Source organism: Blennius ocellaris (assembly GCF_963422515.1).
Source record: "Blennius ocellaris genome assembly, chromosome: 12".
NCBI lineage: Eukaryota > Metazoa > Chordata > Actinopteri > Blenniiformes > Blenniidae > Blennius > Blennius ocellaris.
The window spans coordinates 4,833,329-4,847,951 of record NC_137661.1 but is presented as its reverse complement, the minus strand read 5'-3'; the positions used below and the strand labels follow the sequence as shown (position 1 = coordinate 4,847,951).

General features: G+C 41.2%; 1 protein-coding gene across 2 annotated transcripts in view; it reads left to right on the top strand.

Moving 5' to 3' along the window:
• tmem131 (transmembrane protein 131) overlaps nucleotides 1-14,623 on the top strand; it is a 38,549-nt gene that overhangs the window by 14,766 nt on the left and 9,160 nt on the right. For both annotated transcript variants that reach the window (XM_080506005.1, XM_080506004.1), the window contains exons 15-28: nucleotides 3-173; nucleotides 1,417-1,527; nucleotides 1,910-2,044; nucleotides 4,380-4,484; nucleotides 4,561-4,647; nucleotides 4,782-4,934; nucleotides 5,030-5,105; nucleotides 6,481-6,595; nucleotides 6,699-6,837; nucleotides 7,373-7,482; nucleotides 7,575-7,647; nucleotides 7,747-7,898; nucleotides 7,987-8,129; nucleotides 9,757-9,943. In XM_080506005.1, the coding sequence (XP_080362131.1) occupies nucleotides 3-173; nucleotides 1,417-1,527; nucleotides 1,910-2,044; nucleotides 4,380-4,484; nucleotides 4,561-4,647; nucleotides 4,782-4,934; nucleotides 5,030-5,105; nucleotides 6,481-6,595; nucleotides 6,699-6,837; nucleotides 7,373-7,482; nucleotides 7,575-7,647; nucleotides 7,747-7,898; nucleotides 7,987-8,129; nucleotides 9,757-9,943 (1,757 nt within the window). The remainder of the gene's footprint in view (nucleotides 1-2; nucleotides 174-1,416; nucleotides 1,528-1,909; nucleotides 2,045-4,379; nucleotides 4,485-4,560; nucleotides 4,648-4,781; nucleotides 4,935-5,029; nucleotides 5,106-6,480; nucleotides 6,596-6,698; nucleotides 6,838-7,372; nucleotides 7,483-7,574; nucleotides 7,648-7,746; nucleotides 7,899-7,986; nucleotides 8,130-9,756; nucleotides 9,944-14,623) is intronic.

Sequence of the window (14,623 nt, the reverse complement as noted above, 5' to 3'; positions counted from 1 at the left end):
AGGTGAATAACTTCAGCACGCCCATTCTTATACCCCCCCATGAGTCACGCTACATCTTCTCTCTCCTCTTCCGGCCCGTCCGACCATCCATTCACATAGACGGCAACATCCTACTCATCACAAACGCATCAAAGTTCCACCTGCCCGTGCGTGCCTACACAGGCTTCTTGGAGGTACATAAAATCTGAACACTTGTTGAGCTCATGCATCTTTCCTGCTTAGCACAACTCGCAGTGTGTCATGAGGGGTGTTTCTGCTTTCATTAAACTTATATTTAAACGGTTAATTTCAAACTACAAAAATAACACATCTTCAGAAAATTATCAGATAATCACTTCAGGATGGTTTCATTAGTCATATGTAGTTTGCACCTTAAATTTGTTTGTTGATCAATGCAAAACTTGACTTATCTTACTCAAGCTCTTTAAAGTGTCTGACATCAGTTTAGGCCAGCTGTTCCTCAGATGCTATGCAAGCTTTTTGTGTGTGTGTACTTTCAGAAAGAAAACTTAAACAAACGTTCCACATTGAAGGGTTGAAGAAGATTTTGCTAAAGACAGTCACCTGTCCACTGGACTAAAAAATAGCAACATGTGTGACATTACTCATGTCTTGATTTTTAAAAGGAAAGCCCTTGTTTGAAGGTGAAAACATTTAAATCGTTGTCAAATACATCACTGGTTAATGACGTTCTGCTCTGATCAAGGCAAAACTCAGTCAAAACAATTTAAAAACTAAAGGAAAATCTCTCCAAAGTAGTAAATATTGTTCTTCTGACTGAATTTCAACTATCTGATATGCAACAGTGGGTGAACTGAGTGTCTGGCACTGTACAAGTATCTAAGACTAGCAGTTCACAAGTTATGTTTTAAAGAACTTGATAAGCAATTTTTTTTTAACACTGACCGTTTCAAAGCATTTCTATCTCCAAATGTGAACAACTTGGTTTTACAGGGTTTTATGCAATTCATGTTGAATATATTAAAAAAAATTTAACCAAATTTTTTTTTTTTACTAGAAATCACATAGTAGTGACTGTAATGAATGTTGCATGTCGATGAATAAGATGGCAAGTAATCTCCATTTGTAATGGAAGAACAAACTGTTTGACACTTAAGTGCTTCTATGTGTCAGGTTTTGACATTACTTTCAAAGTTACCACGTTTGTTTTGTTTCAAACTTTTTACCAATGATCTTGCATCTCTGCTCTGGTTGTAGTTGTAATCGATTTAATTGCTGCCCTGTTGACAGCCACAGCTAATGGCTAGCTAAAGCTTAGTTTTAGTAGGAGTAAATCTCAGTGACTTGTATGTTTTAGGATGGAGCTCACGCAATGGTAGACTTTAAAAAAAAAAAAAAAATCAAGCCTCTCTTTGGGTAGGTTTGGATGAAAAGTGTCATTTCTGTGGTTTACAGCCCCTGGTCTTGCCTCCCAGTCTTAAGGAATACCTCCTGGACTTCGGTGTCCGCAGCGCAACAGACACCAGCAATATCATATTTGTGGTGGTCAACAGTAACCCCATAGAGGTAAAAGTCATACGAGCTCTTGATGTGATACTTTTAAGATATGAACTTTATTACTGATTTAAAAGAAAGTCCCTCAGCTCAGATCACCATCTTGCACATAGTTTTTTCTTTTGTTTCCCAACAAGGCACTCAGCTAGTTGTGTAAAGGTGTTGTTTATTTAGTCCTTTGTCAGTGCTGACTTGTGCTTTTTAAGACATTTTGGACACAACTTAATCATAATATTGCAATGCAAGTTTTTTTTTTTATTATGGTTTATTGACATACAGCTGTAGCTGATAAACTGGCAGAACATTGTGTGACTTGTACTATTACTTTGTTCACTCAGCACAAAAAGTGCTTGTCCTTTGGGAATGATACACTTTGGTCTTTTCTGTCCTCCAGCTGGAGATTAAGTCCTGGCTGGTCACTGGGGACAGTCTGTCCATGGAGCTGCTGAAGACAGAGAAAGGAAACACATCAGTGGCCCTGAGTCGCCAGCGAGAGCTACAGAACACATCGGCTTCCAATCACAAAATGGTAAAGTTGCCACAGCATCTCATCTGAGCTCAGTCGACGTATATCACCATCTACAGAGTTGGCGCCAATGGTAGCTTTTACAAAGATACTTCATGGAACTTTCTATTTAGTGGTGACAGTGCAGAAAGGTTTATTCGATTAGTTGGATCATTTTATTTGCTCGTGTCATCAAATTAAAGATAGATTCTCATGCCATTGCTCACGTCTCGTTTTTACAGGCCTTTGCCAGAGGCAAGAAGCATCATGTTGCATGGCCCAGTAACATCATACCTCACAAACGAATCCACAAACGTTCTTAAAATTCTACGTCCCACTCATCAGTATCACTGTGATGAGATTGCGTTCACGAAGACATTACTTGTGTTGCAAGTTCAAATTGATATTTGGATTTACTGTTTTTCTTGGTTGAACCAGTCAAGTAGTGTTAATTGATGTTTCATTTCTTTCAAATGGACATATTTTTTGAATGATCTCCTTCAGTCTCAACAGCGTAACAGCAATATCTACCAGTAATAGATAGTTTTCAGTTAAGCCTTCTGTATTCATAGATATTTGCATTTCTCGACCAATCCTTCAGATTTGCATTTTCGGACATTCTTTACTATTTGTCCGGGTTCAATTATGAATATGAAGAATTGTCTGTAACATAATAAATGTCTCTTATATTTCAGTCCCTCCACAGAAAGTCACAAAATTAACTACTTAAGTCAATACTTCTTTATGTTGCTCACTGCATTTTGCTCTGACGGTTGATCTGAAACAATGGGGTTGATGCTTATGCCTGGCATAACTGCAGAAACATGAAGTTAGGGAAAACACAACTCCTAAACTAAAGGAAGAGCACTGAGGAAGCTCTTCCTGACACGTCTGCCATTATAAAGTGAAATTAAGTGATCAAAGTGCAGTTGCTTTTCTGGTGAATTACGTCACTCATTAACCGAGTCGGGAAATCTTCTGCCAACATTCCTTCCTGGCTTTGGAAGGAATACAGCCATTTTGCTTTTAGCCTTGGTGATGTGTTTGAATTCTTCATATTTTTGGTGAATGATTGTCTTCGCCATTACATAAGCTGCTCTTCAGGGTTTCTCTATTTGTTATTGGTCAGACGCCACAAACTCCGCCCCTTGTATTTGTATGCGCACTGATCCAGATCAGAAACCCTGGGTTGAATTAACGAGTTTATCACCTGTTTTGTAGTAATGCTTATCAGGTCTGTCTGGGGAAGTCAACCCCGGTAACAGAGAGAAATCCTGGATATGTCAAACCTGCTTGGTACTACCTGCCCCAGGTGCAGCTTTCAACTTCTCAGCAAAAGCAGTCGTCAAACATTAAACTGATTTGACACTAGGTTGAGCATCATTTCACTTTACTACCCATTTCCTTCCAAAATAAACACCTAAGTTGCAAAATGCAGTAAACGAGGTAAAGCCTGTGTTTGTGAGTAAATTGAAAAGTTAAAAATTGCAGTGGATAGTGTGATGACTTCAGAAGTTCAGAGGACGGGGAAGAGCACCCTTACTTAAGCTTGGCCGATGGCCGCATCTGATGGTTTGTGGTTCTTGTGAGGATCCTGCCCCTGTTCGCTGGGAAGCTTGTTTAGCTCAGTTACAATATGTGCAGACTTGTCTTATAAACCTCATAATGAACCTGCAGTCTGGTTTGAAGTCATGCGTTTCACTACTGTACAAAACTCCTTCATGCAGGTGTTTTGCAATAGTGTCCATAGAAGTGTTGCCTTTAGAGCTGAAACTGTGAAGCAGATCATTGACTGGGAGCTTCATGTAACTATTTATAAATACTTCAATTGCTATATTAACATCAGCAGAGATGGACATTTTATAGAAAACACAGTAATAGTTAGACCTTTGGACATCATTAGTTCCGGTAGCTTTTCCTGAGGTTTTGATTACAAACATAAAAATCAAGGGTTTCCTTCATAAATAGAATAATTAATAGACTTTCATTAAAGCTACGTTTAATGTGCCTTTATATGATACAGACTTTCATCAGATTAGATAATGGAGCTGTGTGTTTTGAGAACACCAGCATTAAAAAAATGAATAACAAACCTTGGGTGATTTTTTTATGATTTACAATGTGTTTGACCATGAACCCAACTATTTACGTCAGTTAGTGATTCTGCTTCTTATATAAATCAGTAGTGAAGAGAATTCATTTACATTGGGAATGAAAAAACTCTGTTATTCCATGTTTGGAATGGATGACGAATATTTAAAGTGAACTAACAGTTTTCATCACATGGCCTCTGAGACGCCTGTATTCTGAACATGAGTGAAGTCAGTTTTCACTCATGTTTGTATTGTTGCGCTTGCAGGTGATCTTAGCGTCGGGTTACTATGCAGCATTCCGAGTGACACTGGTGGCCAAAGCACTGGAGGGCTTGTACGGCGGAGCTATACATATCACCACAGATTATGAGGTAGGTATTGTACAGTTTTTACAGAGGAACTCACAAACTGCTTGAAATCTTATGTGGTTTTCTCTCAAACCTACAGATATTAACGATTCCAGTGAACGCTCTTATTGCAGTGGGCACATTAAATAGCTCTCCCAAGCACATCATTTTACCACCTTCCTTTCCGGTAAGTAGCCCCAAATCACACCAAGTCTGTCCTGCAGAAGAGGAAATAAAGTTTCAGAGGAACGTCATACCCTTGAGGTGTTACATTTCATTACTTTGTTTTGTTTTGTGTTTTGTTTTGTTTTTTTCCCTCAGGGGAAGGTGGTTCACCAAAGTTTCAGCATCCAGAGCTCCTTCACACAGAAAGTGAGGCTCCAGAAAATCCGCTCACTAACGGAAGATATCCGATTTTATTACAAACGGCTCCGCAACAACAAGGACGAGCTGGAACCTCGACGTAAATCAAAAGTAGGAAATCCCCAGATGGAGGAGGAGGAGGAGAAAAAAAAGTAACATTTGTTCTTAGAGACACAAACTTATTTTCATTTCTCCATGTTTTCCAGGTGGCAAATATTTATTTTGATGCCGGCTTGCAGTGTGGTGATCACTGTTATGTGGGCCTGCCATTTGTGCTTAAATGTAAGTGCTTTTGTTTTGGTTTGCTTAGCTTTTTTTGTGCTCGTGTAACATTCAAGTTTCACCCAACTGACACCCCATTCGGACCAGAGTCATCGGTATACATTCTGCATCACATATTACACAGAATATTGTATACTTGGTTCAATTTCACCCCCCAATAGAGGAATGATCACCGGTGGCACCGTTTGCTCCTCTAATCTAAATTAAATCCAGAGAATCAAATGCCCGTTTCGTTTTATCTTTCCTTGTTTTTAAATTCAGAATAACCGCCAGTAAAATGTAGCCAGATGTCTGGATGTGATTTCAGCTGTTGATGCATCTGACAGCCACCTCAGTCTTGATGACCTTACTTATAAAACACTTTAAATGTATTCATGTTTTAAGATGTTCCCTCTTAGTTAATGAAGCTCTGATGAAGTGCCCAACGTTTCACTTGAATCAAAGTTAGAAGATGTTATAAGACCCTTCATAATGTGGTCAATGTTACCAAGAGTAAATATAAACATGTCAAAGATGCACTGATCAGATATTGTTGGCCAACGTCGCTGTGGCCTCATGTTGGGGGCCTTTTTTTCCACCTCTGTCCTGGCTGCAGGCCAGATGCATTGGTTTTCATGTTTTCCATAAACACAATATCAAAGGTGAACTTTCAAAGAATAAATTTGGCAAAATTGAATGCATTATATTTGGTTTTATTTGTATGGCTAATGGGCTCGTGGTTTCCACGTTACACATTAGTTATCGATACATGTTCTGGTACAGACATCGTGTTGCAGACCATTTACTGTGGACTTTTCTTGTTCGCGTATTTGTACATTTGCTCATGTCACAGTCCTTCAGATAGAAACAGTCTTGAAGTGCAGGGGTGGTCAAATTGACCCCAGACTCTGGACCATTAAATTATAATACTGTTACAGAATAAAGAACTGCAGCAGTTATTCTTAATGGCACACTTTTGATAACACATCTAGGGCAAGGCTGACCCTTTGTTTGCAGTATGCTGCTATTTCACATTCAAAGTGAGTTCATCAAAAAGAAACATTGTGTATCTGTTGAAAGGCCAGAGATGATTTGAAGAGGAACTCTGCCATCTGTTAGGTCATTTTCTGCCACCCTGAAAAGAGTGTTCTTACTGGGAAGCGTGAACAGTTTCATGTCTGAAAGTAAAAATGACAGTAAATGCCTTTGGCCTTGACACACTTGGTCTACTACACACTGTTTCAGGTCATTTTCCCATTATGATCACAAGCAATTGACAAGTTAAATCATGGTGCAGCACAGTAAATACTTCATTCTTTACCATTCTTTAGTCCCGTCCGAATGGGGTGCGCATGTCAGAATTATTGCATTGAATATGCTCTTTTGTAATCCCCAGCTGAGTCCAAACCTCATGGGCTGGCATTGCAGGAGGATATCTGGGATGCTGACGTAGACCTTCACCAAAAACTCCTCAGACGATGGAAAGAGCTGAATCATATCTCAGGACACAAGTGAGCACCTCAGAAATTCAATGAATTCTTTGCTTGGCTGCGTTCCTATGGAATGTGACAAGATTTCCTCAAAAAAAAAATTTCCCCCTCTTCTCACTTGAAGGATTGAGGCCGTCTTTGAAGTCAACACAGATCTTCAGAAAAATGTGCAAGCTCGAGTAACGGCACATTTGATGTGGCCTTCGTTGGTCAACTCTTCCCAGCGAATCACATTTCCTCTAACCAACACTAATGCCTCCTCTGTGAGTAGGAAGCGCTTGTCTGTTTCTATGCGTTAAAGTCGCCACAAACAGTTTCAACTTTGAAGTGTTAAAAAGTCTATGAACTGTGTACTTGTTGACGTCAGATTGGGACTGAAGTCAAACATGGTGCAGATAGTACGTTGCAGCAAAAGCAACAATTGTGTAAAACTGACAATCTTAAGACATGGAAATAGGAAATCACAGCTCATAGCCAGTCTCCCTCATTGTTTTAAACCACAGCTTTTGGTTGAAATTTTCACATTCACTTTGTTTATCCACAATTGTAAAATTGAACGTAATTGTATGAAATTCATTAATTTTGCTTTATGAATCCATCATATATGAACCCAATGAATAAATTAATTCTACATTATGGTTTCTTTTTGTTTATGTAAATTATGAATATTTTGTTGAAAAATTGTAAATCACTGCTTTTTGCCATTCTAGTACTAGACATGCTTGAATCTATAGAAAGAGAAATAAAATAAACATTGTAGTTGTCTGCTTTTAATCGATAGTGGCTGCTTGTTTGCAGGATGAGGAAGTAATTCTTCAGAACCCAGCAGACGTCCCGGTCTATGTCCAGGTTCTCCCACTGGCGCTGTTGCCGAACCCCTCGGTTTTTTCTGGAAAGCTGGCCGACAGGTGGGAAATCGGCACACGTCATTGTGTTCATTTCCTTGCTCAGCTTTCTTTCTTCACTCAGTCACTAGCTCTACCTGCGTTTTGTCCCTCAGATTGCCATCTGGAAATTTGTCCAACATCAACATCGACCCAACCACACTGGAGTTCCAGGTCCACAGGAATCAGGTGAGTGAAGCACAATTGATCCCAGTCCTCCTGCTCATGATTGAGGCAGCCTGATGTGAACTCCGTTTGTGCTTAACAAAGCCTCCTTTTGTTTGGCAGACGACTCTATTAAAGACCAATACAGGTTTCACAGAAGGTTCAACCAGACCTTTCGTATACAACCTCCTCCTGCTGCCAGGAGAGGTCAAGTCCTTCAGTGTGCGGTTCACTCCTGTCAGCAACCACAGCGTCTCCTCCCTCCTCATTGTCAGGTAGCTGCACCATTTCACTCTTCCAACACAGCAGTCCCTGCCTCGAATATGCCTCTGTGTGTTGAAACTGTGCTCTTTGCCTGTGAAGAAATAACCTCACTGTGATCGACACCATCGTGCTTCATGGACGAGGAACCACAGAGAGCCTGAAGGTCGCCGGGAAGCCGCCAGGACAAGGCAGCTCTCTGAGGTTTAAAATGACCGAGGCCCTTCTGAAGGACTGCTCAGAGAGTGAGTCTGCTGCTGGATCATAATTTTTTATCCGTCTCCACCTAGCAACTCAAAACTCTGATTATTGCCCCTGATAAAAAGATTTCCCCTGATCAAAAACCACCTTGGGGCCCTGGGCTCAACTGTTAAAACCAGCCTCAGGAACCTCAGGGTTAGGTTTGATCAGGACATGCCTTTAGAGGACCACTCCCGATAACTGAGCAAAAACTGCTTTTACCACCTGAGAATCATCTCCAAAGTAGGAGGATGCTGTCAAAACCAGATCTTGAAATGATAATCCATGCTTTCATTTCGTCTCGCCTTGATTACTGCAATTCCACTTTCACTTGCTTCGCTGAGACCGTCCTCGGTAGACTTCACATTACACAAAACTCAGCAGCGAGACTTTTTACAGGTTCACCCAAAACAGCCCACATCACCTCCATTATATTCAACCTTCATTGGCTCCCAGTCAAATTTCGAATTGCATTGTGGACATGCTGTGTGCCTACACCTCAGGGTGCGCCCTCCGATCCTCAGGACAGAGTCTCCTTAAAGTCCCAAACACCTGCTTTAAAACCGGGGGGACCGGTCCTTTCAGGCTGTAGCCCCCAGACTGTGGAACGACTTGCCCCTGTCCATCCACACACTTGATTCCACAAACTCTTTTAAAAAGCACCTGAAAACGTTTTTATTTAAGAAAGCTTTTAGCTAAATATCTCCCTCACTTTTACTGTATTTTATGTAATTTGGTCTGTTCTGTTTTATTGCAGCCATTTTTTTATACAGCACTTTGTGATTTCTATCTGTGAAAAGCGCTTAATAATAAACTTTACTTACTGACTTACTTACTTACAAAAGCTGTGTGTGCATTAGAATATAGTTTGTTGTTCCAAGGCCTCTAAACAAACTTGTATATCTGGAGCTACCGGCACATCAGGCCCAACCAACATAGAGGTGCACAGTTTGTTCACAATGCTCCTGAAGCGTCATCAGCTATTGTGATTGCATGTGGTTGAGTTGGTTGGGCCAGCCAGCTCTCATACAAACGAGAAAGGACCAGCGCCAACCTCTAAATGTGGAGATGCATAGCTACTCTTCATTGGAGGAAACGGAGTTCTCCCAGAGAGCAACCCTCCAACTAATTTGTGACAATGTAACAAGAAGCATGTGAAAAGTGGAAGCTGGTCACATATTTGTAGAATATTGCTGACGTGAGGCCATTTCTCATGCAGTTTCTTGTGATACAAAGTATTGTTTGGTAAACACTCCTTAACCTTGGAAACTAACCTGGCAAGACAATTAAACCAAGACACGGGCAATCTTTTGAACTTGTAGACGCTTCTCCTCCTTTCAGAGCTTCATGTATCATGAATACACTTTTGCCTAAAAATATTTCTGCAGATCAGAGTCTTATTTAATTTGTTAGTCTTAAAAACATCAACATTAAAAAAAATCTTTAAAACAAATGCATCCTATGATGTCCTAGTTTAAAGTTCTTCTAATACATCCAAACTCTTTTTATTTAACAGGAATCAGTATCTTAAAAAATGTGTTGTCTCAATTAATTCTATAATATAATAAAAATCAGAATAAACTTCTATACACATAAAGTGAGAGTCATATAACTGATTTTTACGTCTTTCAGAAACAAAAGTCAAAGAGCCAAACTTTACACTGAAAAGGACCTTCAGGGTGGAGAACACGGGGCTGCTTCCCATCACCATCAAGTCGGCAGAAATCAATGGGCAGCCGTGTGAAGGATATGGATTCAAAGTTCTCAACTGTCAAGAATTTGCACTTAAACCAAACACTTCGAAAGACCTCATCATACTGTAAGCAGACCAACTGTCATTTTTCTTGAGCTGTGTGTGTGTGTGTGCCTATTAATACTTGCTCTGGACCTCGCTGACTTGAGGAAGCCTTCAGTGAGAAGATGAATCAGCTCTCGGTCTCCTGTGTTTTCACTCTGTTCTGAAAGTTTTTATCGCCACTTCTACTTCGCACATACACACTACAAACGAGTACTAGTAAAGGTTGAGGTCAAAGTTTTCTTCACTCATTAAAATTCTGCCGCTGCTCTTGTTTTGTAGAGTAAGCGTGTTGTAATGACTGTGGTCAAGTTGTGAATTTACTTGTGGGGGTTGATTTAAAAACAGGATTGAGTAGCTCACGAAGGGAGAGCATAACGTATTTGTTCACTGTTGCAGAGATTTACGGACGTTCTACTGTTTATATGCAGGCCAACAATGGCAACTTGTTCCATGGCTGTTTTGTTTGACACCTTGTATCAACTTGGTGAAACAAGATTAAAATCAGTAGCTCAGGGAACTCATTTGAAAGCCTCAGCCGAGTGAATGCAGAAGAGTCTTGTTTTATTGGGAGAGGCTCATGTTATGTGGGCTGGAAGCCCAAATAAAACCTCAGTATGTGAAACATTTCTGTCCTGCAGGGCTGTAATGACACATACAGTGGGGAGAACAAGTATTTGATACACTGCTGATTTTTGAAGTTTTCCCACTTACAAAGCATGTAGAGGTGTGTAATTTGTATCAAAGGTGCTCTTCAACTGTGAGTGACAGAATCTAAAACAAAAATGCAGAAAATCACAGTGGATGATTTTTAAATAATTAATTTCCATTGTATTGCATGACATAAGTATTTGATACATCAGACAAACAGAACTCAATATTTGGTACAGAAACCTTTGTTTGCAATTACAGAGATCAGACGTTTTCTGTAGTTCTTCACCAGGTTTGCACACAGTGCAGCAGGGATTCTGGCCACTCCTCCATAGAGATCTTCTCCAGAGTGTTCAGGATTCGGGGCTGTCGCTGGGCAACACGGACTTTCAGCTCTCCAAAGATTTTCTACTGGATTCAGGTCTGGAGACTGGCTAGGCCACTCCAGGACCTTGAGATGCTTCCTACGGAGCCACTCCAGGACCTTGAGATGCTTCCTACGGAGCCACTCCTTAGTTGCGCTGGCTGTGTGTTTCGTGTCGTTGTCATGCTGGAAGACCCAGCCACAACCCATCTTCAATGCTCTTACTGAGGGAAGGAGATTGTTGGCCAAGATCTCACGATACATGGCCCCATCCATCCTCCCCTCAATACGGTGCAGTCGTCCCGTCCCCTTTGCAGAAAAGCATCCCCAAAGAATGATGTTTCCACCTCCATGCTTCACAGTCGGGATGGTGTTCTTCATCCTTCTTCTTTCTCCAAACACGGCAAGTGGAGTTTACACCAAAAAGCTCCACTTTTGTCTCATCACACCACATGACCTTCTCCCATTCCTCCTCTGGATCATCCAGATGGTCATTGGCAAACTTCAGACGGGCCTTGACATGCGCTGGCTTGAGCAGGAGGACCTTGCGTGCAGTGCAGGATTTTAATCCATGACGGCGGACTGTGTTACTGATGGTGTTCTTTGAGACTGTGGTCCCAGCTCTATTCAGGTCATTGACCAGGTCCTGCCGTGTAGCTCTGGGCTTATCCCTCACTGTCCTCATGATCATTGATGCCCCCCGAGGAGAGATCTTGCATGGCGCTCCAGACCGAGGGAGATTGACCGTCGTCTTGAACTTCTTCCATTTTCTGATAATTGCACCAACAGTTGTTGCCTTCTCACCAAGCTGCTTGCCTCTTGTCCTGTAGCCCAGCCCAGCCTTGTGCAGGTCAACAATTTTATCCCTGATGTCCTTGCACAGCTCTCTGGTCTTGGCCATTGTGGAGAAGTTGGAGTTTGTTTGAGTGTGTGGACAGGTGTCTTTTATACAGGTAAGGAGTTCAAACAGGTGCAGTTAATACAGGTAATGAGTGGGGAACAGGAGGGCTTCTTAAAGAAGAACTAACAGGTCTGTGGGAGCCTCAATTGTTACTGATTGATAGGCGATCAAATACTTATGTCATGCAATACAATGGAAATTAATTATCTAAAAATCATCCACTGGGATTTTCTGCATTTTTGTTTTAGATTCTGTCCCTCACAGTTGAAGAGCACCTGTGATACAAATTACAGACCTCTACATGCAAGTGGGAAAACTTCAAAAATCAGCAGTGTATGAGCTTCAACTCTGTCTTAAGGTAACAGGACAACGGAAATCAGCTCTACTCTGAAAGTATTTAAGCCAAGTTCGCTGTGTACACCATTTATAAAGCTGTACATGTATTTATTTGTTGCTTTGGGACCAAAGTGGATTGGACTGCATGTACAGCTCCTGTACATGCAGAATGATCATACCGGTCCTACTTGAAAAGCTCAGCATTTGCGCCGCTGTTGCCCACTCTAGAAGTTTAAGAGCCACGAGTGTAGAGCAAAGAAATTAAGAATTATTAACCAATTTGAGGAAAGAGGAAGACATTATTCAATCATTTATATTGTTGAGTAAATAACAAAGGGAATGTAAACCTAAGCGGCACATTCAATGTCTCAATGCTCACAAGGAAGATTGGGCAAAAGCGGTACACGAAATCCCATCCAGCAGGTATATTTATTGTTTAGCTACATTGTGTATTAATTGTCATCATTGAGCGCATACAGTCCCTGGAAGTTTCTGTGTGGAACAATACTGACGTAAAAATCTATCATTGGAATTGTGAAGACACACCTCAAACAACGTCACGCTCTAATAAAAGCTTTTAGCTTTAATAATTCACTGATTAAATCACTCATGATTCAGGAATAATTGCTGCATTTCTTATCTCGTTATCATGCGAAAAACCTTGCAGCACAATCCAGCCTGATTTCAGAACCAGCAGCGAGTAGCCGAGAGAACGTCTGTGTAAATGTCCCCAGACAAACAATCACAGGTACAGAGCCACACCCAGCATCTGCCTTGGATAAGTTCACCTGCTGTAAACAGCTGGCAGTTTGGATTGAAAGGCTGCATGCGGGTGGAAAATCACAGCATGCCAGCTTAGTGGGCCACGGAGTGCAGGGAAGGTGATTCAGGTGTTGTTTTCTCTCCTGACATGGAGGAGGTGTGATGTAGGAATGCCACGTTTACTTTACTCACTCATTCAGCCAGTGACTGCCCAGTTTGAAGAAGTGGGCAGGACCTACAGCTCATCAACCAGGTATTCGTTTGATGTTGCAGGCTGTCACCGCACAGAAGCAACACCAGTGAATCGTAATGAAATCTATGAAAAAATGCTGTGGGACTTTATTTGCTGTTGCCACCTTGACACCATGTGAAGTTCTCAGATTTTCTAACTCGAGCGTCTGCATCAATGCTGGCATCGCTACATTTCAGGTGCAGATTAAGGTGGCAGGAGCATCGGGAACAGCTTGTGATGGCTTTGTTTTGTTTAGCCAGTCTACACAGTGGACACACTCGGCAACTTGACACATCAGAAAAGAATGAACTGACATTTATTTTCGCGGTTTCGCACCATCACATTCTAACAGGTCCAGTTGTTATGAAAGCCTTAAACAAGTATATGTCTTTTACCTTGTAATATCCAAATATATTTTTTATGTTTTTGTACACACATGCATACAGACACCAGGAAGAGGAGTTTGATAAATACCGTATTTTCCGCACTATAAGGCGCACCGGATTATAAGGCGCACCTACATTGATTGACATATTTTACAACTTTGTTCATATATAAGGCGCACCGCATTATAAGGCGCATGGAATAGACCAGTGGTCAGCAACCTTTATAGCTCAAAGCCATTAGGTTACATTTTCCACTGATTCTAACACCCAGAGAGGTGCACGCACTTTATTTTGATAGTCCTACCTGCAGCCTATGCCAGGAGGACACTACACACAAAACCTTCTTCACTGCTGGTTGACAACTTACAACTACCGGTAATAAACTAAACTACATGAACTAAGCAACAAAAACACAACACAACACAATTATTACCGACACCACAAACCAAATAGAACCCCCAATAATTGCATTTAAAACACCACAAACAGAAACTCCCATAATTCATTGCAGCTCAGGATGCAAGGCATGATGGGAATTCATGTTTTGTGTTGTTGGAGGTTATTGTGGGTTGTTGTTGGGCTTGGTGTTGTGTTGATTGTGTTTATGTGTTTTTGTTCCCCAGTTTAGGGAGTAATTATTTCATCTAGTTTATTTTGGTTTGTTAGAATGTTGGTGTGCAACCATGAGTGATGAAGGTGTTGTGTGGAGTGTCGTCCGCTCTGAAGAGCCGGTTGCGAAGTTAGAGTTGTCAAAATAAAAGCTTCTGGTTGTTCAGCTGTCAAATAGCAGTCTTGAGTAGAGCAATTCTTCCATATATAAGGTGCACCGGGTTATAAGGCGCACTGGCAGCTTTTGAGAAAATTTGAGGTATTTAGGTGCCTTATAGGGCGGAAAATACGGTACTAATTGTACCAGGGGTGTCAAACTCAGATCATGGAGGGCCACAGCACTGGATGGTCTCCATGTCTCCCTGCTTCCACACAGCTGATTGCAATGAGCAACTCGTTGTCTGTCTTTGTGCTGAATGCGGCGATGAACCATCAGAATATTGAGCTGTGTTAAAGAAGGGAG